The sequence below is a fragment of the Phasianus colchicus genome, chromosome 6 (genome assembly GCF_987193195.1).
Source record: "Phasianus colchicus chromosome 6, bPhaCol1.hap1.1, whole genome shotgun sequence".
NCBI classification, from domain to species: Eukaryota; Metazoa; Chordata; class Aves; order Galliformes; family Phasianidae; genus Phasianus; species Phasianus colchicus.
The window spans coordinates 16,673,149-16,696,750 of record NC_143441.1 but is presented as its reverse complement, the minus strand read 5'-3'; the positions used below and the strand labels follow the sequence as shown (position 1 = coordinate 16,696,750).

General features: G+C 43.0%; 1 protein-coding gene across 3 annotated transcripts; it reads left to right on the top strand.

The window, feature by feature from the left end:
• NR1D2 (nuclear receptor subfamily 1 group D member 2) lies at positions 1–23,189 on the top strand. Of its 3 annotated transcripts, none has more exons than XM_090142569.1 (8): positions 1–193; positions 2,939–3,199; positions 5,002–5,090; positions 6,059–6,203; positions 7,811–8,427; positions 11,812–11,997; positions 15,815–16,025; positions 20,167–23,189. In XM_090142569.1, exons 1-8 carry the CDS (start codon positions 178–180, stop codon positions 20,361–20,363), a joined length of 1,722 nt encoding a protein of 573 aa, XP_089998695.1. In that variant the 5' UTR covers positions 1–177; the 3' UTR covers positions 20,364–23,189. The 3 variants fall into 3 exon arrangements, with proteins under 3 accessions (XP_089998695.1, XP_089998694.1, XP_031446089.2); XM_090142568.1 differs by lacking the exon at positions 1–193 and adding an exon at positions 1,007–1,483; XM_031590229.2 differs by lacking the exon at positions 1–193 and having other exon boundaries at positions 1,007–3,199.
• Positions 23,190–23,602: the final 413 nt, after the last annotated feature.

Genomic DNA, 23,602 nt, shown 5'->3' with positions numbered 1-23,602 from the left:
CCGCTCGCTTTTGTTGTAAAGGGGAGGGCGGCGCGCGGGCACGGGCGGCCGCGGCTCTGACAGGCGCGGAGCCGCAGCGGGCAGCGGGCGCCGGGCGGCGCATGTAGCTCGGCGGAGGGCAGCGCGGAGCACGGCGGCGCGGCCGAGCGCGGCGCCGCGTCGCGGCGGAGCGCCGCCATGGAAGTCAGCGCGGGTAAGCGGGGCGCCGCCGGGCCGGCGGGGGGCGCGGGGGGCGCGGCGGTCCCGGGCGCGGCCCCGACCCCGGCCCCGCGGGCGGGCGGGCGGCCGCGCGCCGCCTCACATGGCCCCGCCGGCCGGGCCATGTGCGCGCTGTGTTTACGTTCCGCGCGGCGTGCGCGCCCATTGGCCGTGCGAGGCGGTGACGCGCGCATTGCATAATAGCGGCGGGCGGCGGCGCGGGGCGACGGGCGGCGCGGACACGTGAGGCGGGAGGGAGGGAGGCCGCTGTTTGGGTGACCTACATTCGGGGCGGCGGCGGGGCGCGGGGGGACACGTGGGGCTGCGGCGCCCCCGGCCCCGCCCCGCCCCGGGCTGAGGACGGGAGAGGAGAGGAGAGCAGAGCGGCGGGGGGGGGCCGCACGCGCGCGGCCGTGTGCGCGGCGGGGCGGCCCGCGCGCCCCTCACGTGGCCCGGCCCGGTGCCGGCGCGCGGGGGAGGCGTTGTGTAACGGCCGCGCCGCGCGGGGCCGCCGTCCCGTGGCCGTGCCCGGCTCTAACGGGGCCGCGCGTGGCGGGGCGCGAGCCGGGCCGGGGCCGCGGAGCCGCGTCCGGAGCGAAGCGCGGGCGCTGCGGGGCCGCCGCCGCTCGTGGCGGGCGTCGGAGTTCCGTGCGCGCCCCGTAGCGCCGCTCCCGTGGTCCTGCCTGCCGCGTGGGGGATCCCGGCTGCGGCCCCCGCTGAGCGCCGGCGCGGTGCGGCGGGACCCGCTTTTCTTTGAGGCCCAGCACGCCCCGACGAGCTGTTAGCGGGTACAGGGTCTCCTCCCGTAGGCTGGCCGTGTGTGCGCCTGGGGGGGTGGCCGCCCTGCGGCTGGGAGGTGCGGCTCCTGGCAAAGCACCGATGTCGGGGTTCCAGCTGCCCTTCACAGAAGTGGGAAACCCCAGTCATGCAGGAGCAGCCTGGCTCCCTGGAGCTCCTCAGGCTTCCGAAAAAGAGGGGACGAGGAGGAACCCCCATCATCGGTGTGCTCTTTCTGTGCCCTCCTCTGACATCCCTCAGGGAAGCGTGTCTCTTTCTGTGACCCAGGGTTTGGTGGCACTGGGCTCATGGCAGAGAGGCGTTGCTTCCCGCAGGAGATAAGGCTGGCGCCTGGGTCTGCCTCTCTGCTCCTGTGTGCCCCTGGCACTTCCTGCCCCGCAGCACCGTGAGCCTTAGCCTGGCTGCCTGCTGCCCTGCGTGGGGTGCTTCCAGCACACCTGCCTGTGGATGGCTGCGGTGCTGAGGATCCGTGAGGAACAGCAGGCAGGTGGCTGTCTGGGCTGACCCCTGCTCACCAAGTGGCATGCGGGGTGTGAGGCCTTTGGTAGGGAAAGTGAATGTTAGAGGGGGAACGGGCTGGTAACACTGGCATTGGAATGTTAAGAGGGCTGCTGGAACACTTCATTGCTTTTGTCAACTATAACAACATTTCTCGCAGCGAGCACCAGCTCTTCCTGGGATCCCAGGACTGTCTAACAGTGCAGCAGCTTTGGGCTGTGGGGAGGGAGGTTGGTGGAAGGGGTGATGCACAGACCCCTGTACCACCTCTGTCGCTTGGTCAGGGGCCCCGCTGCCACAGATGTCTCTTTCTTTCAAAGAAAGGCAGTGCATGGCCATTGTTGCAGTCCTCCATTCTTCCTGATGTGTGGCACTCCTTGCTCCAGTGTGAAGAATTTTCTCTGCAGAGACACCTAGAGCAATGCTTGTATGGAGCCAAGGAGATAGAATCATGGAATTGTTTGAGTTGGAAGGGACCTTTAAAAGTCATCTACTCCAACTCCCCTGCAGTGTACAGGGATGTCTACAGCTAGACTGGTTGCTCAGAGCCTGGTCCAGCCTGACCTTGCTGGCTGTCATTTGTTTAAACAAGTGCATGGCTTTTGCTGCTGAATTTCTGTGTGTGAAATATCAAATGCTTTTGTACTGACTTTTGAAATAGTGAGTTTTAGTGACAAACTCAGGTGAAGTGAAAACAATTTCTCTTCTTAACAAGCAAGAAAAAGGAGCAGAACTGCTTCCATGTCTGCCTGAGGACAAAAAGCTGTTTCATCCTTAAGTGTCAGTCTGCAAGCAGCTCTGTCCTCCTGTGCCCTGCACAGAGCAAGCAGCTGGAGTTTCTTTGCTGCTAGTGGTGCTGCAAGAGCTTGCAGTAGGACACATGACATTAAATAGGCTAACCAGGCTGCAGTGCTGTTTCTTTCCTTTGCCTGCTTCTTCCCTTCTGCATCATGAGCACCTCCCAGCCCTTCCTTTCTGTGCCTCTGGCTTCCAGCCTGCGTGCTCTGCCCTATTTCTGTCCCTAACCTAGCCTGTTTGCTTTCTGATCCGCAGTGCTGTAAGATCGTGCCTTTTCCCCAGCCTCCACGTGCGCTCCAGGCAAGGTCTGCTCATAGGGCACCCGGGGAACCCCCCTCTCTGGGCCTCGTGCCCTGTCCCCGTTGTTGCCTGCCCTGCCCGCACGCAGCTCGCTGCTCCGCCTGTCTCTTTATCTAATCTCAAACCGAGGGTGGCTGCTGCAGCAGGGAGGCGGATGGGTCAGATCTGGAGGTCAGTCGCTGCACACGGATGGGGAGGAAGGAGCACGAGGGAGCGCTGGAAAGGAGTGTGTCCAGGAACACGTGACAGCTGGGTCTGGCGGTGCTGGGTCATGGCGTGGCTCACATGGCCGTGGTGCATGTCTGCTTGTTATGTCACTACATGCCGCCTTTTTTTCTTGCCTTAGGGGGTGTGATAGCTTACATCAGCTCTTCGAGCTCAGCATCTAGCCCAGCCTCATGTCACAGCGAGAGCTCAGACAGCGGTTTCCAGTCATCCTCTTCGCCTGTACCATCTTCTCCGAACAGCTCCTCCTCGGAAAGCAGCTGCACTGGTCGGAGCAGCGAGGGCTCCGATGGGGCACCAAAGAGTGACCGGCTAGAGGAGGCTGTTAAACCGAGCCAGTCGGGTGTTGCTGGCTTGACAAAAGGCCATAACGGAGTCACAAGTATGTTTGGTGCCTGTTTGTGAAACTACTGTTTTCCCCCTTTACATCCCTACACTGTGGAACTATACATTCTATGCATTACAAGCAGGTCCTCTGTGGCTTTCTCTGACAGCATGTAGCTGAGCCTTGTCTATTTTTTTTTTTTTTTAATTTTTGTATGTTATATGTATGGTATGGTACTACCATACAGGTGCTAGTAGATGAGAGGTCTCCTTGCTGCTGGATCAAACAGCCCATAAATACAGTCCTGCTCTATTGCTGATTTTCGCTAATGAGAATTGATCTTAATAAAAATCAAACCCTCACTTAAGAAGATGTGATGAAGTAATCTTGTGTAAAACCTTAAAGTCTTTTAAATAATGGAGTGATAGTAATGATTAAGGCTGCCTGAAAGAGTATTTATGGAGCTGTCTTGTAAATCTGGCTTCCTTTTAAATTTGTTTTTATTTTTATACTCCTACCTTTGCCCACTAACTTTCCATCCCCCTCAATTTCTTTGAGGAACAAAATGAATGAATTACCAATATTTGCTCATAAGCTTGAACTAAAGGATAGCCTTGCAAAATGTGTTTAGCAGTTTAGCTACCACTGTTTGCTTTATATTTACTCTGTTGATCAGAGAAGACCACAACATGGAAATACATTTGATAGGTTTTGGAAGGATAGGACAGTATTTAATGAGTATTCCTACAAATGCTCAGCTGGAGTTCAGATTGGACTTTTGAAAGCTGGATTCTTTAATGGGCTAAATTGTTTTATTGCTTTGAATTGATAGGAAGCTATAATTAGTATACAACAGTTCTACCTTAAAAATGTGTCAAATTTTTTTCCCTTTCTTCTCAGTGTTGCTACTATAAGTTCTTAGTTAGAACCTTCACTTGCTCTTAAATGTAATAGCAACTAGGTTGTTGGTATCAGCAGAGGTTCCTGAAGATGAAACCTGCTGTAGACTGTAGGTGTATAGGTAGGTAATGGGTTTAGATCAATATTAGTTATATAAAATATGGAAAACCTGTGGTTTGGTTCTTTTTCAAAACCTTATGGGGGAAAAGAAAAAATTCTCTTCACAAGTGAAACCTGAGTGTCAAAAAAAAATTGCTTTTTTGATAGAACACAGTTCTATTGGAGCAATTCCAACTGTGTCTGTTACTCAGCATTAAGGTAACTTTGTGGTTATTGAAGTCATTGGTAAAAACTCCCATTTGCTTTGGTAAAGACAGTGTTAGGCCATTGCTAAGGACCTGCAAAAGTTCTTCATTGATAAAATGAATTAAAATGAGGCAGAAACTTGGAACCCATAAATATGTTTACAGAGCTATGAAGGTATTTTCATATCAGAGTGTGTGAGAGAATACGTCTGCCCTCAGTTGAGGAAACTGCAGCCATTATATGTGCTTTCTTGTCCTGATGGAAAGACAGATTGAGCCAAAACTTCGATGGCCTAGTTACCTAAATGATCCTTTTAAAATGCTAAGTGTAAGCAGACTCTTTTTCTACAAATGAGTACAGTGCTACAGTGATTCAAAGTCCAGTGAATACATGCATTCTTCCTGTTCTGTTGAGTGCTTCATGGTTGTTTGCTTTTTTTTTTCCCATCTTCCGGTGCACTGGTACCTTCTGAACTGTTCAAGGTTTTCATACTTTCTTGCTTTCTGTTGGTTGTTTTCTGTGGGATATATATATATTTTTGTATCTTAACTGACCTGGACATATTTTGCTGTTAGTACAGATTTTAAAAAGCTGGAAGTTCCTGCAGTTGTCACTGACTTTCTGTATCCTTGAATTTTCTGTTCTGATTCTAGAATTCAATGGAATGGTTCTTCTTTGCAAGGTCTGTGGAGATGTTGCTTCAGGATTTCATTATGGTGTTCATGCCTGTGAGGGCTGCAAGGTGAGGTATATTTTTTTTTTTCATCTTCCTGCAGGTACAATGCCCTCAAGGGTGTTTCCTCAAGGGAAATGCAGTGATAATGCTAAAATCATAAAATATTGCTATGCTTCTCTGTTAAAATTAAATTGAGAAGTTTCAGGCAGTGGATGTGTTGTAGGAAAGGGTGAGCCACTCAGCAATTCACAGCATTTTCCAAGCTCTGCAGTACTTTGTGTTCTCACCCTTAATCCAGTCTTTCCTGACCTGGAGAGTGTGGCAAAGAAGAACTGGAGATAGGTGGGAAGGACTGTGTCACGCAAGACATGACTATTAACTGCATTAGGAGATAGAGGGTATGTGCGTTGTAACCTGGGATGACACAGAACAAAACAGCTTTGGAAAGGCAGTTATTTTACCATGGGAGTAAAAACCAAAACTGGGTGCTTGTATGCTCATGCATCAATAAAGGCGTATTTTCTGATACTATAAAGCTGCAGATGTTGTGTTCCGTGATGGAGTTTATCAGTTTTGGGGTAGAAGCTGTAGAAGAACTACCTTTGAAAGCTCTGTGGTGCAGTAAGATAATCCCCATAGTCTGGAAACAGAACTGAAATAAAAAAAAAAACCTGATTTTTGACTTTCATCTTTGTGTTTGATGTCATAGGAGTTTGAGGGCATATCTCATAAACTGGCAGTACAATGATGAAAATAAGGTATTTAGCTTTTAGATGCTGACTATGCAAGGAGCAACTTAGCATCTCCTGTAGGTAGAAATCGTAACTAGTTTACTTTTCAGCATGTGATCTGCATGTAAGGAAGTAAGTCATTAGGAATAGCAACGTTCTTTTAAATTCACTTAGGGTTGCTGGCCTGAAGCAGCTGATGAGGTGAAGTGAAGTTCTCTGCGCTTACAGAGGGGTGTATCTTGACAGGAGAATTTGACATACTCTGTAATAAAAAATTGTGGTGGTTTTGTTGCTTGTTTACAGGGTTTTTTCAGAAGAAGCATTCAGCAAAACATCCAGTATAAGAAGTGCTTGAAGAATAACAACTGCTCTATAATGAGAATGAATAGAAACAGATGCCAGCAGTGTCGTTTCAAAAAGTGTCTGTCTGTTGGAATGTCAAGAGATGGTATGTTCCTGAACTGTGCATCAATCCTCTGCGAGTGAATATGCTGCCCACCACAAAACTCATTGCTAAGAGTCTTAATGACTGAAATGCGGCTGATCATACTATCAGGGACAGATTCCTTATCAAAGTGCTCTTAGATCAGTTTGCCACCTTGCCCTGTAAGTTTTCCTGACCTGGTAATGTAATACCAGCCAAAGAACCATCCTCCCTTCCCTGAGGGTTGACAGAGTGAGGTGTGCTGCAGTGGTCTGTTAGGGATGCAGATACAGGAGTTTTGGTCTTGTTTTACTGAGGTAATATTTTAACCTGTATCCTTCCTGAATCCTGGCAAGATTCTTTGCTGGCATTATTTCTTCAACAGGGAATTCTGCTGAGGCAGGATCTTTTTTTTTTTTTCTTTTTTAACTAAATGGGGCGGCTTTTTAGTATGAGTTGGATCAGAACCATTGGAGTTCAGGTAGTTGGGGTAGCCCTAGAGTAACCATCGTGGAGTTGAAAGAGTTAGTTTTGGGTGCATAGACCAAGCATATATGTATGTTATTCTTATTATTTTTCTTGAGGGGGTGGGGAGGACGGGATAATGCTGAGCTGAGTGTCTGGTCACCTTGCTGACTGCTCCTCCTGACCTATTTTTTGGTAGGTGTAGTTTATCAGTCAGCTACAACTTACTGATATAAAACAGAACTCTGCCTTCTGTGTCACTTTTTGATTTAGTCTGGATTTTTATTTCACAAGAACTAGGAATCTTGGACTGTTAATAATTTAGTGGGTGGAGTGTTTAAAACTTATTTAAAATAATTGTTCTGAGTTCTTGTTGTACATAGGAGTTATTTCATCCCCTAGGTGCCTGTTTGCACAAAAGATTGCACCTGCTTAAATGAAAGGAGTTTAGCTACATTAACGATGGACTACTGCATGAATATAATTGCATCAGTCAAAACTGGTTATAAGCCCTCTTAAGGCTGTGGTTGGATAGGATGGTAAAGGCAGTTGTAGGTTCCCCAGGACAGGGTCAAATGTGCTGCAGCCACAGTGATGCCCATCCCCTTGCCAGCAGAAAATGTCCTTGTCAAGGCAAAGTTATCAGGAAAGTTTGCACAGGTAAGCTTAATTCAGCATTGATTCTCTTCATTGTTTTTGCAAGTTGGATAACTAGACCATAAGGAATTGTCTTGTAGGACTGTATTCAAAAACTGTATGAGCTGTGCTTAAATTGAGCTGATTGTCAGCGCACAAAATTGTACCTGTTTAATCGATCCAGTCTTAAAGCCTACCATTTAATTAACTAACACAACTGTGTGTGTAGTCCTTAGGTTTGTAGCAAAAGGGGAAAAGACTTGACAGATTGTGCTTTATAACTGCTTTCTTTTTGAATGTAAACAGCAGCATATAATTCATATCTCATGCGTATCCTATGCCCAGGAGCTCTTTGACTTTAGTGGTAATACTCCTTTTGTAGTATTAGTGAGATCAGTAAAAGCCCTCACAGCAGGGTTATTGGTTGTTTTGTGTATGTGTGTGCTTTGTTTTCCATTTTGGTTTGATGACTGTGCCTGTTCTAACACTTTCAGGATTGACTTTAACTTTTTGTTTCTCCTCCTTGGTAGCTGTTCGATTTGGCCGCATTCCTAAACGTGAAAAGCAGAGAATGCTGATTGAAATGCAGAGTGCCATGAAAACCATGATGAACAGTCAGTTCAGCGGTCACTTACCCAATGAAGCGTTAGCTGAACATCAAGATCAAGCACCTCAAGAAGACCTTTCCTCTAAACCCAAACAAGAGCGGGAAACCCTCAAAAGCCCTTCTCCTCCTCCTAGCTCTGACATGGCTAAGGAAGAGGTGATTGGTATGGTCACTAGGGCCCACAAAGATACTTTCATGTACAACCAAGAACAGTCTCAAAACCCAGCAGAGATGATGCAGTCCCAGAGTGGGGAGAGGATGTCAAAAAACACTGAACAATATATGTTGAGCAGCGAGCACTGTGTTAGTGGGCTCAGTGGCCCTCAGTACCCTGAAAGTGAGCAGCACCTGGGCGGACAGTACAAAGGGAGAAGCACAATGCATTATCCAAGTGGGCATGCCGTGTGTTTCACAAATGGCCACTGCATGAACTTCACCAATGGTTACACTCAGCGACTGTGTGATAGAATCCCAGAAGATGTCTTTTCTCCAAACAGAAACACCACTTATTCTTGCAGCACTGGAGGAAGAATGCATCTGGTATATTGATATCATATTTCATTTGGTGAAAGGCTTAGTGATGTTTGTTTTGGTTTTTTTGAACATCAAACTAATACTTCAGAATAGATTGAGTCACTGACTTTTAGTGAGTGGAGCTGCATGCAGTTAATTGGCATCACTGCTGGAACTTGACATAATAGTACAAGTTTAATAGCATGACCTGTGATGAAGGAGAGTAATAGTTCCAGTTGTGTGCAGGATTTGAAATCATACAAGGGATGGAGTTTCTTGGCTCAGTTGCTAGCCAGCTGAAAATAGATTAATATCTAAGAGTACTGGTTGAAGAAAAGTTTTTTTTCTAGCTGCCTTGATTTTAAAAATGAAAATGGTTATGAGTTTGTAAGTTCCCTTCTGTGAAACCTTTTGAAGACTTCACTTTAAAATGATCTACAGAATCAGATATGCTGTGTTTTCTATAAAAATATTGCAAACAAATTTCTGGAGTGAAACATCAGAGCTAGGATTTGAAGTTGGTTAAGCTGAACACCTTGCTATTGTGATCTAAAATCTCTTCTTGGGTAGGCTGTTTGTTATTAATTCATTACAGGAATGGCCTTATTCTGTTACAGGCCATGTAACATAGGGGTTCAGTGGGCACCCACAGGGTAAGCATCCTTCTCCTTTAGAACATCTTCAAATCTGAACAGAGGCAGAAGGAAGATACACTGTTAAGCACTTGAGAGAAGTTCGGGATCTTCATAGTACTTGCACAAGTGAGGCTCTGAGTACACTTCTGGGTACCCTAGACAGCTTTGCTAGATCATTTTGTAACTCAATTCTTAAGAAAAATCATTCCTATTTTCTGGCATTTTTTCCCATTTCCTTAACAAAGGTCCCTCCTCTTTACATTGCACCTGCTCTTTCCTTGCCATTCAGGCAACTGGTTCTTTAAATCTTTAAAATAGATTGTCTTTGTTATTGGAACTGCCTGGGAAGAGGAAACATCCTTGTGCTCATCCTGCATTGCTAGTGAGAAGTGTGGACCCCTAGCCTTTCTGAAGTGGTTGAACTCCCAGTCTTTTTCTTCCTAGTTTGTAAAGATTGTTTGCGGGTGCTTGCAGGCCTATGGAAAAACATCCGTGTTATAAAGGTTGTTTGTTTTCGGGCAAGATTTTAGTGTTTCTCTGACTACTGCATATGTGGACCATGCCATCTCTAGCAGGCTCTGACCTCTAATTGCAGACTCCGGGCACTGCACCACGGCAAATAATAATAATTCCCAACCTTTCTTCCTTGCAGGGAAAGTATTTGGAGTCATTGCAACAGCATTCTTGGCACTCCTGAGAAGCAGAGGTTAAACCTGTCAGTGTGGGCAGGCAGGGAGTGGCTGTGCCTGCATCCACCCAACCAGTCAGTTTGACCTGTGTATAGCAGCTGCAGGAAGGTTTAGCATAGTCTGCAATGAGGAAACAAAACCAAGTCAAACAGAGAACTACACGCTCCCACTGCATCCCTGACATTAACGAGAGTTTTGCCAGAGAATTCAATGAGAGCACGATCTGACCAAAATGAGTAGCTGCAAGGGAATGTAATTAGACTCTGAAACAATACAAAGAGACGTTTAGGGGCATGGTGTTTATTTTGGTTTCTTTGTTCATTGACTGCTGATGCACATACGTGTGCATGCAAACAGAAAAGTACTGCTTATAGTTTTTTTTGAAAAAGCTGCTCTCAGAAGAGCTAAGTGACTGCATAAGCAGCAAAACCTCCTCTATAGGAATGACAGTCAGGTAGATTTTTCTCAAGAGAACTTGGATATAGTACGTGGGAGGAAGAAGCACTAGCTTCCCTTCAGGACCATTTGCATGAAGGTTAGGATGAACAACTGTAGTGTGAGACACAGAGGTGTTTTTTGTTTAATCCTCTGTAGTATGCTGAACCAGAGATTCCTAATCTATAGAGAGCACTACATTTGTGACAATAACTGCATGAAGTTCAGCAGTGGTTAGTGTCACCTTTGCTTCTGACTGCATGCCTAGATCTTTTGTCAGAAGTATTTCCAGATGAAAAACAGTTTATTTTGATTCAGAATGATTTTCAGTTTATGAAAAAGATCCTTTTCCAGGCCAGAGGTAAAAGGTTTTGAGTATTGTCCTCAGAAATACAACATTCTGAATCACAAATGAACCAAGAAATCTGCAGTTTGCTTGATTGCCTTTGGGGAGAGTGAAAGGTGGGAGCTTTCTGTATGTTGAATGCCCGGTTAGTAACTGATACTTGGTAGGAGGAAGTACAGAAATATCTATCTTCATCTTGGTTTTCCCTCTCTGATATCATATATACCCAGTGCACTGTTGAGTATGTTTTTGTAGTGGATCTTAAGATATCAGAAGCAAAGAATTGCTGGACAGATTCAAGATGCTTTGCAAGCAGTAAAACTCTGAGGAATTATTGTTTCGTTGTTTTATCTTTGCTTTGATGATATGATGTAGGGTTATATATACTATTTAGTATGCTTTTGAAGAATACTTAAAGGAATTTTTGTCCTCAGTGACAGATGAAGTAAGGATTAAAAGCTTTAAATGTCGCTACAAGATGCAAGTTTTGTGAAGCAGAAATGAAAATCTCTCAGAGCATCTCTTCATAGAGAGAATGTTCTGGAAGTCGCTTTGACAGATGAGTTGATCACATTAGATGTGTTCTGACTTTCTACGAAAAGTTAATACATGTTTATTTAAAAGAGAGTATTTTGTCATCTTGTGATTGAGCAAAACTGGAATACAAGTTCCTTGGTCTGTAAAGTAAAGTAAAAGCAAACATGTAGGGTAGGAAGGTTGTTCTAGTAATGAAGGTGTAAGCTTGTGACTCAGAAAACCACAGCTCAGTTCCTTGCTCTGGTGTTGACATCTTGATCACCTTGACTGAATCACTTGAATTGCCTGCAAAACAAGACAGATCTACGAGAATGAATGTAGTAGTGATTATGAGATTACACGCTGATTCGTGATTTTTGAAATCATGATGAATTGCAAGATTATATTGATAATACAAGGAAGAGAAATCCAGATATCGGCTATGAGTGAGACCAGGAAGAATAATACAACCTCGATTCTCTCAAGTCTTTCACTGTAAACTGTGTTTAGAAATGCTTTGCTAAGGACTTCCAAAGTTTGTGTCTTTTAGGGGGGATTGGATGGTTGGTTTTGATTGCTTTTTTTCTTTTAAAGGAGAGGTTTTAAAGGATAGGGGAAAATGTTGCATAGGGATTTGACTAAAGAATACTGTTGTTTGTTTGTTTTTTTTAATCTCTGTGGATCATTGAGAAGCTTTCTTGGAGAATAAATCTGCTTCTTTCAACAGTTTTTCAGTATTTTGATTGATGTCTTTATGAGTTGATCTCTCTATGTATTTTGTAAATATTAGGTCTGCCCAATGAGTAAGACTCCTCATGTGGATCCAAACAAGTCTGGCCATGAAGTCTGGGAAGAGTTTTCCCTGAGCTTTACTCCTGCAGTGAAAGAAGTGGTGGAGTTTGCCAAGCGCATCCCGGGGTTCCGAGATCTCTCACAACATGACCAGGTTAACCTTCTGAAGGCTGGGACCTTTGAGGTGAGACCACTGTGTATTGCAGACTTGACAAGCTGTCATTTTGACCTCCTTAAGAAAAAAATAAATAGAACTGTGTTGTATCAGGTAACACTCTTTTCTTTTAAATGGATGCTAACTCTGAGTTTTCCTTAAGCTGATGGTGTCCACTGCTGTCTAGTCAGATAATGGTGAGCTTGTCCTTGTTCCAGCTAGCTCAGAAGTGCTCAGTCCTTCTATCATTCCTGCTTCCCTGGGCGTTAAACAGTTAATGAGGAGCTTCTTTGTTTTGTATAGCAGCAGTTACTTTGATAGCTACCTCTGCTTACCCTGGAGAGAAGCAGACTGCATCTGGAAGGGTGGATAGTTTAGAAAGCCATGTATTGACTTAACAATAATATAGAGGAATATTTTTATCAGTCTGCATGTCCTTCATTATTCCACTGTGTTCCATGCCGATGCCAGGGCATCCATCTTGATCACAAGTCTTTGGCAACTGGGGATCACTGAAGTTTCCATCATTCTCCAAGACGCTGACAACTATCTGCAGCTGATAGCTGCCATAGTTCTGTAGACACCATCTACCAGCTGGACTTTGACTTACTGTAGGCCTCAATCCTACCAGGTCCTCATGCTAAATTTCACCCACTTGCAGTTCGTTACATACATGTGAATTAGTGGTGTTAAACTGAAAATGATGCCAGAAGGCTTGGTTCTGTTTTATAATTAGTGACCTTCATGAAGGGAACTGTTACTTAGGATTCTAGTTGCTGTTCTAGACTCTATTGTCTATGTGACAAAGTTCACGTTTTGTAAGTACATAAATGTGAAGTTTAGTCACGGGGTCAGAAGAGATAAGTCTCAAGTACTTGACGTTACTGTGGTTTTTTGAACGAGTCAGGTTTGGTGATGCTTTTGCTCTCATTTACTTGATTTTTTTCTTTCAAAGAGAGATACTGGATTTTGCATTTACCTGAACCAAAGACATTTCTCTTTTAATGGGTTGGGTCTCTTACTAGCCTAGTTCTAAAACTGATGATTGCTGAGTTGGGAGGTACGAGATACACTGGAAAATTCTGTGCCTCAAGTGTGTCAATTTCTCTGTTTATTCCATTTAGCTGTAATGTTTTGTGTTTTTTTTATTTTTTGCTGTTGTACTCATCATTAACTTTTTAATATTAATCTAAAACTCTTCTGTAGCTAGGAGCAGTATTTTTACTACTTCAACCTCAGCTGTGCTGTTAACATAACACAGAAATGTTGGTTCCTTCCTCTGAAAGTGGGATACTGTCCAGTGCCTTCAGAGGAGGGTGGAAAATCAGGCTTGAACTGTTCATATAACTTAAAGCCAAACTAATATTTTGCAAGTAAAATGTTTTGTCTTGGCACTTCTTCATCTCGGCCTCCTCTAAACCATTATTCATATGCCTTTTTTTGCCAGTTTTAAGAACTGCTCATAAAAAGGTTTGTATATCTAGGGGAATTAATTCATTCATTTATAAGAAACATTAATAATTATTTCTGTTAGTGAACTGGAACCTGGAGCTAAAAGCCTATGTGGCACTTTAGCAAGAGAGAAAAATTGATAACATTGCAGAGCAATGAAAAAAACAGGATTAATGAAACCATTTCAGTAGAGGCAAAAGCATCTTCAAAGCCTGGTGTCTACGAGGTCATTTCTGTCTTCTGAGTAACTAAACTAGGATATTCTTGTATCTGCATGTTAATAGAAAAGCCTGAGTAAAACTACTGCCACCAAGCCTATTTTGGCTTCCCTGGGCACTAGCGTGTGGCTGTCTTGGCACTGTGCTTAACAGCAGCTCGTATTCGAGGAATGCTTCATCATTTGAAGATGAGAAGGTGCATGGAAACAATGTGGGTGCAGAAGCAACATAGCTATATATATATATATATATATTCACACACATGTAACTAAAATTCCGTCTTAGAACTGGGAGTACTGTAGAGCTTAGAGAATCTTAGTGGCATTTGCCTGACTTTGTGTGGGAGTTCAGTAGAGTAGCAGTGAGCCTAAAGTGAGGACCTCAGCTGAACTTCAACTGGTGCTTCCCTGCTCCAAATGTAATTAATGCTAGAGGTAGTGAGCCCCCTGGATTCACTGGGCTAGTAGCTCAGTTATCTACAGACTCACTAACTCGGCAGATTGGCTGCAGGTGGTAGGGAAGTGAGCAAGCGCTTAACTGTGTGGAGTTTCTGTGCTTATATTGCTACGATTAGGTGATAGGATCGATCAGGTATGTCCTCGGCGTGTACAAATTGGAGCCTGGCTTGAGATGGAACAGGAAGAATTAATCACGTGCTATACTGTAGTCTACACTGTTCTTCCTTGAGTTAAAATTGCATCATTGAAATTTCTTTGTCAGGGCTTTGTCTTATTATAAATCTACACAGCTTTATGGGCTTCAGTTTTGAAGACTAGTGTTAGTACCAGTTGCTCATTATTTGAAGTTAGTGATTCATGTTTCTAAAGCCCTGTTCTTTAAGAGCAATAGCATTTTGAACTGGAAAGCTGAATATACATGGATTCCTGCTAATGCATGAGTTCAGCTTTGTCTGTCTGCACTTCCAGCCTCCTTTTGTTGTATTTTGAGGACTTCTATAGAGCCTAGGTTTCTGCTCCCTGTAGTAAATGTCATAAAAAGAGATAAAGCTTAGGTGACTAAGGTGAATAATATATGGTGCTTACATGTCCATCAAGAGTGTTGCATGTCATTTGGCTGTTTAAATTAAGCAGCAGGTCATGTAATGTGCATGGATGATGTGTGAATTCTTAAATTTCTTTTTTTCTGAACCCTCCTGTTTTTTAAGCTTGTCAGAGGCACTTGTGTTTGTTGAAAACCCAGTTCTTCTCATTTATAGTAAACATCATTTAAATTAATGCAGTTATATAGTGTGAGGAAAAGATGGCATGCTGAGAGGGTACAGCAAATATGAAGTTTCAAGCAGTGTGAGTTGGTTCAATTTTTCTAACTAAGAAGGCTGTTGTGTGCAACTTAAACCTTGAAAATGTAAATGAGGTTGTTGAACATGAGCAAATGAAACTTTACAAGCCATTCCACAGGGAAACATTTCACAATACGGCTGAGAAAACCACAAGAGAAATTTCAGCCCAGAGGGGTAAGTTCAGCGTATGTCAACTGCTCCAGCCCAGGTGCTTGTACCATGGAGTATTTCGAGCTGCAGCTACAGACCAGGTGCTGTTTCAAGCCCTGCTTTCTTAGCCTTTTGAAGGCTGTACATGCGGCTCCTTTCTACCAGAGCTCATTAACATTCCTGTGGAAACAGTGATGCAGCATGGTACTTTCCTAAAGAATGCCTAGTGGGCCAGATCACCAGGTGGTGTAAATCAGCATTGTTTCAATGGAGCTGCTCCAGTTTACACCAAGCAAGAATCTGGTTCAATACCTTTTCTTTGCTGCTCATTAAGTGTGGCCAAGAAAACAGTTCTTCTAATGCTCTTAGACTGCCTTTGGCTGTTCAGTTGCTTAAGCAAATTGTCCTAGTGGCATATTTATGAATGGCATTGTCTTTGTGGCTGAAGCTGTCTAATGCTTAATTTTTTATTTCCCTTCCTTTCATGTTCTGTAGCCCCTTCCCTGTCTTTGCTCTCTAAATTTTTTTTGCTTGTTTCTCTAATACAACTGGGGCAGAGCTTGCACTGTTTTCTGCAGCTTGATGGTTGCTGAGAGTTTCTCTACAGACTGCTTGTACAGCGATCAATAAGAATGAGAGTTAGAATTATGTTAAATTGCTTAATTTTTTTCTTCTTTCTCTAGAAATCCACTTATATTTCTCTGCTTTTTATTTTTTCTTCCACCAGGTTTTAATGGTACGGTTTGCATCTTTGTTTGATGCAAGAGAACGTACTGTCACCTTCCTTAGTGGAAAGAAGTACAGTGTGGATGACTTGCATTCAATGGGAGCTGGTGATCTGCTCAATTCCATGTTTGAATTTAGCGAGAAACTAAATGCCCTGCAACTTAGTGATGAGGAGATGAGTTTATTTACAGCGGTTGTCCTGGTATCTGCTGGTAAGGAGAGAAAATTAATTTACATCTCTGCTAAATTTTGAATATGATTCTCTGCTAACAGATTTCTGTAAATGGCATATCTTATTATTTTGAGTATAAGTCCAATTTAGTAGGTTTCACACTACTAGACTAGCAGCCTATAATTTACTTTTCTACACATCTGTTACGTCTAATACTGTCTTTCAGAAAAATGTGGCAAAAGACCTATGCTTTCCTGCTTCTTTCTGTAGAATTCAAAAATACATTTCATGGCTGCTCAGTGACTATTTAGAAGCTATTTGTCTGACTCATCTAAGTTTCACAGGACACCATCAATGAAATTAGTCCTGACTTGGACAGCCTAAGTCTTGGGATAAAGTGGTATTTTTACTTCCAAGTACGGTCATTGAAGTCTACTGCATATCTTACTTAAGTCTAAATCCAACAGTTTGATCTCTGCCTATGTCAGCATAAAGCCCTATTAATGTGCATCGTGACTTCTTAGAGCTAAAGGTCTGCCAATCCACTAACATCTCCACCGGCCTCATGTCTTCTTTCCGTCCCTGGATAGATGGAACACCCTGGTCCAGATTCAAAGGATTAAGCACCTACTTCTGCGGTATTATCTAAAGCCTCACATTAGGCACATTAGCTCTGCATATGATGCCTGGAGTGCAAGATGCAGAATTCGTGCTTGCTGGCTAAGGAGCTCTCTAGAGGTAGCTAGCAGAAATGCTGGCAGTGCCCATTTCTTACACAAAAAGCTAATGTCTGGGACCTGTTCATCTCCTGAGCAAGTGCTTTAGGCTTGCCTCTCTGTTATCAGGGGGGAACACTAGAGGCTTAAGCATGGTGCATAGGCACATGAGATCTCTGTATACTGACATTTGATAGCAAAGGATGGAATGCAGCCGTGGCCTCTTCAGTTTGTATGCAGTGGTGATGAGCAGTAGGTGATAGGGAATCTGTAAGCTTCAAAGCCAGAAGGAAGGGAAGTGTGACACTGTAGTCTGTTAGTAAAAATGTTCAGGTAGCAGAGAGAAACTGGGATTTCAGTTGCTCTTCCAGACTCTGCTTTACTTTTTTTTAATCTTTCCAAAAATAAATTGACAAGAACAGAAGATGGGCTTCAAAACAAGGAGTGAGAACTAGGCCTCCTCCCTCCTTGTGCAATGTCATAACTAGGCCACAGCTGTTCTTCCTGTTGTTCAGCTGCAGGGCTCTAGAATATCATAAGCTCTGGACTGTCTGTTTTGAATATAATTGGGTCTCTCTGCTCTGTTAGACTGTGCTAAAAGCACACTTCTCTGCCTTTCTCTAGCCTTTTAAACCCTGCTTCATGCTCTTGCTAGTTCCCAGTAGAGCTTAGCTTAGAGACAGCTGGAACAGTTCTAGGCAGGTCCAAGCAGTGATAGAGCTGTGGAACAAGACATAAAGATGAGGTGTTTCAGCTCCTCATAGCTGCTGACGATTTTTCAGACACTGGCTTTGGACATTTGTGCTACCTATCTTTCTTTTGGACCTGATCTGAAGTCTGATCAGCACCTCTCTGGACTTCTTCCCAAAATATTTATGGAGTTTTTATAAAGTACAGCTTTAATGATCTTTAATATTTGGACCCAAACTTGGCATGTTTCAGGTTTAATGGTAACCTTGACTGTCACTGCCAGTTCAGAACATGCAAGGAATGCAATGATTTTCTGACATTACAGTGTAGCTTGCAATAAAACAAAAATGGTTGTAGTCATGACTTGGACAAATAAGTGAGCGAGCTTCATAGTTGAGCAGATACCTAAGAAATGGCTCCTGACAGAGCTCATAGAAAAGGAAGGACCTTGTAGCATTCCTGGGGAAGATATCTGCCAGAAGTAGAAGGGGCTGAAAGACTGTGGGCACCTTCTGATTAAGAGAACATTTAAAAACAGATCCTTTGCACCCTATCCCTCAAGCAGAAGCATGGAGTCATTTGCCATAACGTGGAGGAGGAGCTCAATTACAGAAGGAAAGACAGTACATTAGAGAGAATATTATGGAGATGCAAGCAAAGGCAAAAAGAACTGTAGCTGGAAGAAGAACAGTAGAAGTAGAACAGAAAGTAGAAGAGTAAGGCTATTGAGATTTCTTCATCTAAGAATGAAAGTTACAAAGAAGATGAAAAGGAGGATAGTAATCAAGATGCACATCATTTCCAGAAGCAGACAGGAATCTATGATTGTTGAATGTTGTTTAAGTGATCCAGTCTAAAATATTGTACTGCATGACTTAAAGTATCTTTGAAAAAGACTTTTGCCTGTAAAATATCAGTGGAAGAAAAAAAAAAACTCATAAGCCTATAAACAGTGCTAGCAGGGAGAATGCTTGTCAGAAGTATCTCTACATGGCACTGGATGAATGAATACTTTGCCTCTGGCTTCAGTTAGCTGGAATTGTCGAAAATGGAGGGGAAATAGCATGATGGATCATTGGCACTGAAGAAAGAGGAAGCAAAGCTGAAAGAATGTGGTTTGTGTGGGTCTAGTGACCAGATAATCTCTCAACTGAGGGTGATGAAAAGGAAATACACACCCTCTATTATTCTTTTATTTGGATAGTACTGAGGAAAAACTTCAGCTGACCACAACCAAAGTAGACTGAAGAGGGGGAAGAAGGACTTGAGTTAATTGAGCAGAGGGGACTACAGCAAGTGACCTAAGGCAGCCAGGAGAGGCCAGAGTGCCTTTTTCTCCCTGCTGAGGTGAGGAAGCTGCTGTTGCTCAGAATTCTTGAGAAAAGTCACCTGGTGATCTTTGTTCAGATGCTGTCATCCCTGCTCAGGATAGAGCAAAGCCTGAGGTGTTGCAGAGGTGGTCAAGTGGAGTAGATTGCTTAACAAAGGCAGAGAGGCATCTTTTGGCTCGGTATTCTCGTGCATCCTCTCTTGAAGAGTAGCCATCAAACCTAATGGACAGTTCTTAGGTAAGAATGGAATGGTTGTTTATAATCATGTTTTGATATTAGTCAGGGTTCATAATTCTTTGAACAAAAGTTTCTGAAACAATCTTTCTATAAGGGGAAAAAAAAAAGACAAGTTAACTGCTTTAAGATGAATCCTTAAGTGGGTTGTATAATACTTCTTCCTATAAGGTTAGGGAACAGCACTGAATAGTCAAGGAGGACTTTTGTAGATTCTTCACCTGAAAAGTCAAGTCAGATTGACACTGACAGCATAAGGATGGCATTTTCACTCTGTATGATCTACTCAGTGGTTCTCTTCCAGAAGGCTGTTGTAATACTGCATCCCAGTTCTGTGTCCCAGTGTTCAACTACATGTGTGCATCAAAGCATATTTCTGGTCATGTCCTTCACCTGTGTATGTATGTACCCTGCTAAATTTACGTGGAGTTCAAGAATAGCTAGGAAAAAAACAGCTATTGTGCATGATTAGTAGGTGAGGTATTTAGCTTAAAATTTGTCATTTTAAGCTACTGCTTAGACTCCACCTAAGGAAAACAAACATATACTAAAATATTGCTTTCTTGAAAGAGATGCTTTAGGTGAAAGATGAGTGCAGTATGTAAAAACACGATATTTTTCTTGATGTTGAAATTCCTCCTCTTTTAATTAGAATTCTTTGGGTGCATTATGTTTCATTGTAATTGCTTGCAGAACGCTGTCAAAGATGGTGCTCGGTCACATCAAGGTATATACCTTCATTGCCCCTTGGAGTCCCATTGTGCAAAAAACAAGTGTGACTTGTCCTGAGTGGGATTTCTGTATCCAAACAAGAATCTCAGATTTAGAGTTCTGTGTCCAGCCTTGAGAAGCACTTGAAATGCCTACTTCCAAGTGCTTCGTGTCCCTTCTTTGTGCTGAAAGTTGTGATTTAGCAAAACGTTTAAGTATACATTTCAGTTTGTCCTTTTCTGGAAAATGGGTAAATGAACAGAAAAGGTGACTAAATATGCCAGTTCAGCATGAGCTTAATACTTTGTAAAGCTGATACTAAATAATGTTTAAAAAGACTTCTGGTATTTGAGTTTGAAACTTCTGGCATAAATATGTAATTTTTCTGTTCCTAATGGATTAATTCATAAAATGGCTTTGTATTGCAAAGTACATCTGTTCAGTTTTATTGTTTCTTCTTTTTTTCTTCTTTCTCTTTTGTCCACCCTCTCTTCTATAGATCGCTCTGGAATAGAAAATGTCAATTCTGTGGAGGCACTTCAGGAGACGCTAATCCGTGCATTAAGGACCTTAATCATGAAAAATCACCCAAACGAAGCCTCTATTTTCACAAAACTTCTTCTGAAGTTACCTGACTTGCGTTCCTTAAACAACATGCACTCTGAAGAACTCTTGGCCTTCAAAGTTCACCCATAGGCCTTTAGGTTTCATTTACCTGGACTTGCCTCGTGTTAAACTGTTTCGTGCTAAAATATGTATTTATACAGTTGTACCACTTGCTGGAGAGAGAGTTCACAGACTGTGAGCAATTGATAGCTGTTCCATAACCATGCAATAATGCTTCAGCAGGTGCTTTCAGCTAACATCAGTGCAGCATTTGGAGTCCTCCAAGACATCCAGACCCAGCTGTGCTGCACTTCTGTAGAAGAGGTTGCAATGAGCCTGAGTAAATATGGACTATTCTTTCACTTAGAAAAAGAACCACCACTGCCCTCTCAAGTAAACTGAATGCTGAATAGCTATGTGTACATATGGAATGTGGAATGGGGGGAACAATCCTGTGTTAATAGGAAAATCAAAGAGCTGATTTAATTGGTCTTTCCCTTATCTAATATATGTATGTCTGTGTCTCTTGATAATTCACTCATGGTTTCACTGTTGTTATTCCATTAAACCTGATGGAATGATTTCAGCCCGCACCAACTCTTCACTGAGTGTGTTCATGCCATGTGTATATAATATAAATAGCTAAGTAATGGGTGTTTATGACTATAAAGTACAGAGTTGTGTGTATATATGTGTATGTATATAAATAGTTCTATACATAAAGTATACATATAATTTCTTCACAATATTTTAAACTGTGAAGGAATTTAAACTTACAAAAGAAGGTGATCTATGGAAAGAACCAAATAGATGCACTTTGCATTTTGCTGAACTAACAATCTGAACATTTCTACTTTTTAGAAAACATCAAATTTGCATTAATAAGCTGTGTTTGTTAATTTGAAAAAATACATACATAGAGTGACACCAAAGGGGCAGAGTAAGATTCAATTTCTGGAGTGGCTTCTAGAGAACCTTCAATGGCACTACTGAAGTTGGTTGTCCATGGCCACTGAGGTTTGTACACTCTGTTAATGTTTAAAGAAGCACCAGGTGCTCTTCAAAAAACTTCAGCACAGCCAGAAAGAAACTATCAGATGAATAATAGCATTTGAGAAAAAAGATGTTCTAATGCTTATTCATAATTGCATTTGGGGTGTGTGTGTGTTCTGTGACCATTTCTTTCTTACCATGTGTCATTTTGCTGCTTCATCGCTAAATGAGAATTTAATATAGGAATGGGAGATTCCCTGTGTCTCTTCACAGTCCAGGCTTTGTGGTTCCCATGCCTGTTCTTCTGGAGCTCTCCACTTCTGTGTGTACGTATGTGTGTATGTGCAAGGAAGGTGCACTGGATGGCCTGGATATTTTTCTTAAAAAAAAAACAAAAAACAAAACAAAAAAAAACCCACAAAAACAAAACAAAACCCCACAAACGAGACTTTTTTGTTCATGCCAGTAGCAAATTGCAGAGCAGATCCTTGAGATTCTGCTGGTTTTTTTCCATCTAGGAAAGCAGTTGTCCATGGGTTTTTGCCATTTGTAGCAGGATCTGATGCCAGAGAAGAGATTAAAAAAAGTCAAAGCACTTGTGTTAAGTAGTTGTTTGTTTTGCTAACATGGGAAGAAGATGCTCTGTTACGCTTGTGTTTAGTTAGCTTACCTGAGAGATAAACCCTCTTGGGGCTAAACTAAACCATACTAAATGTCTGGTGATGTTTAGATGTGTGCAGTAGCTCAGGCATACGCCAGGAAGCCCTCTGACTGCAGGAGTCCTGCTGGCCATGCAGGAGCAGCTCTCAAGCAGCAGTGAGTGATGGGAACCCTTGCTCCTGCAGCAGAGCTGGAGGAGCTGCAGACCTCCCTCCATTTCCCCAGGAGCAGCTCAGCGCCCCGCTCTCGGTTGGTTGTCTTCGGACTGGGATTTCCACTCAGAAGTCGGTAAGCTCACCCCACCAGAGGGTGGGGAGCAGATGGGGACAGGTGCTGAGTGGCAAGGAACTGAGGGCAGCCAGCTTCAGCCTTGGCTAAATCAGAGGAGCACGCCCTCTCCTCAGCTGCTGCAGGGAGTGTTGCCCTGCTTCACGCTGCCTGAACCACTGGATAATAGCCTCCTAATACCTGTAGATTGCTATCCAAATACACTATCAGGGCATATTGTCCTAATTTCTGTTAACAGTCTGCATCCTACCAGTATTACTTGTATGAGAGCTTCACTGAGTTACGCATAGAACCATTCAGACTCTAGAAAGGACAGTCATGTCTTGTATCATCTAGGAGCTGGAATGACTTTGTAGGCCCAGTTCAAATGCAGAAAGTAAAGCTAATCCTTGGTTGTTTAGGGAAGGGGAGGATTCTCACAGGTTGCCACCCTACAACTGCGTTCTGTTTAGTTTTGTTTTCTTTTCTTAAAACTGTATTATTAAGCCTTTAGGAATGTATAACCAGGACTGAGTAATTACTGCTTATTAAATTTTTTAGTTAGAATGACCATGTATGCCTATAGATAGATAATTGAACTTGTACAACTTCATTTGAAATAAATCTTCCTGTATATAATGGAAAAATTCATAACAGAAAGAAGCCCCAAACAGATTGACTGAATGCAAAAGCTGATTGAAGTGCTGTCCAAAAGTGACCTGCATATTGCAAACCCTAGCTGGACTCTTAGAAGCAAATCGGAACTCCTTGTATTAGCCATGTATCGTGAGCTCTTCTTTTCCTGTGTCACTGGTTATACACTTGTTAAACGCTGAGATAATAGACTTCATGGCAGGCATTTGAGTACTGTAGATTGGGTCATTGCTGAAAGATTAATGTACTGTATGACTTAAATGAAATTTTTATTCTTGATTTTATTCTTGATTTTGTTCTCGTTTTAAAAGATTAAATATGGGCATTATGTCAGCAAGCTAAGCTGTGTTTGTGTTCTTTGTACGGACTCAGGAGGGAAGGCTAACACATGGGGATGAGCAAAGCGGTGATGGCCATCAGCTGCTGCAGGGCACAGAAGCTGGACGTTTTTCCTGTGATGCAGCCTGTCAGTGCAGGGGGGCTGGATGGGGTTTGCTGCCTTTACTACTAACGGCCTTGTCTGAGCTACTTCATTAAAATAGGCAGCAAAGTAAACACCCTCACTGCATTTCAAGAATATGGCTTCGTAACTCTAAATGAGGTATGGCTTAGTTTTTGGGAAAGAGGGTTTCTAAGCAAGATTGAAGAGCTGGGTGGAAAATAACATATGAAGGCAAAAGTCTTTTTTTTTTTTTTTCCCACCTTAATTTTCTTGTTGCAAGTGTTTGCTGTGTTAGGAGGTAAGAAGCTTTTCT

Bases quoted from the DNA above. Each gene is read 5' to 3' on its own strand.
- NR1D2 (XM_031590229.2), top strand. From the start codon at position 2,878: ATGGCCGTGGTGCATGTCTGCTTGTTATGTCACTACATGCCGCCTTTT. The intron at 6,204-7,810 runs GTATGTTCCTGA...CCTCCTTGGTAG, and splicing joins TGTTGGAATGTCAAGAGATG to CTGTTCGATTTGGCCGCATT. The intron at 11,998-15,814 runs GTGAGACCACTG...TTCTTCCACCAG, and splicing joins TGAAGGCTGGGACCTTTGAG to GTTTTAATGGTACGGTTTGC.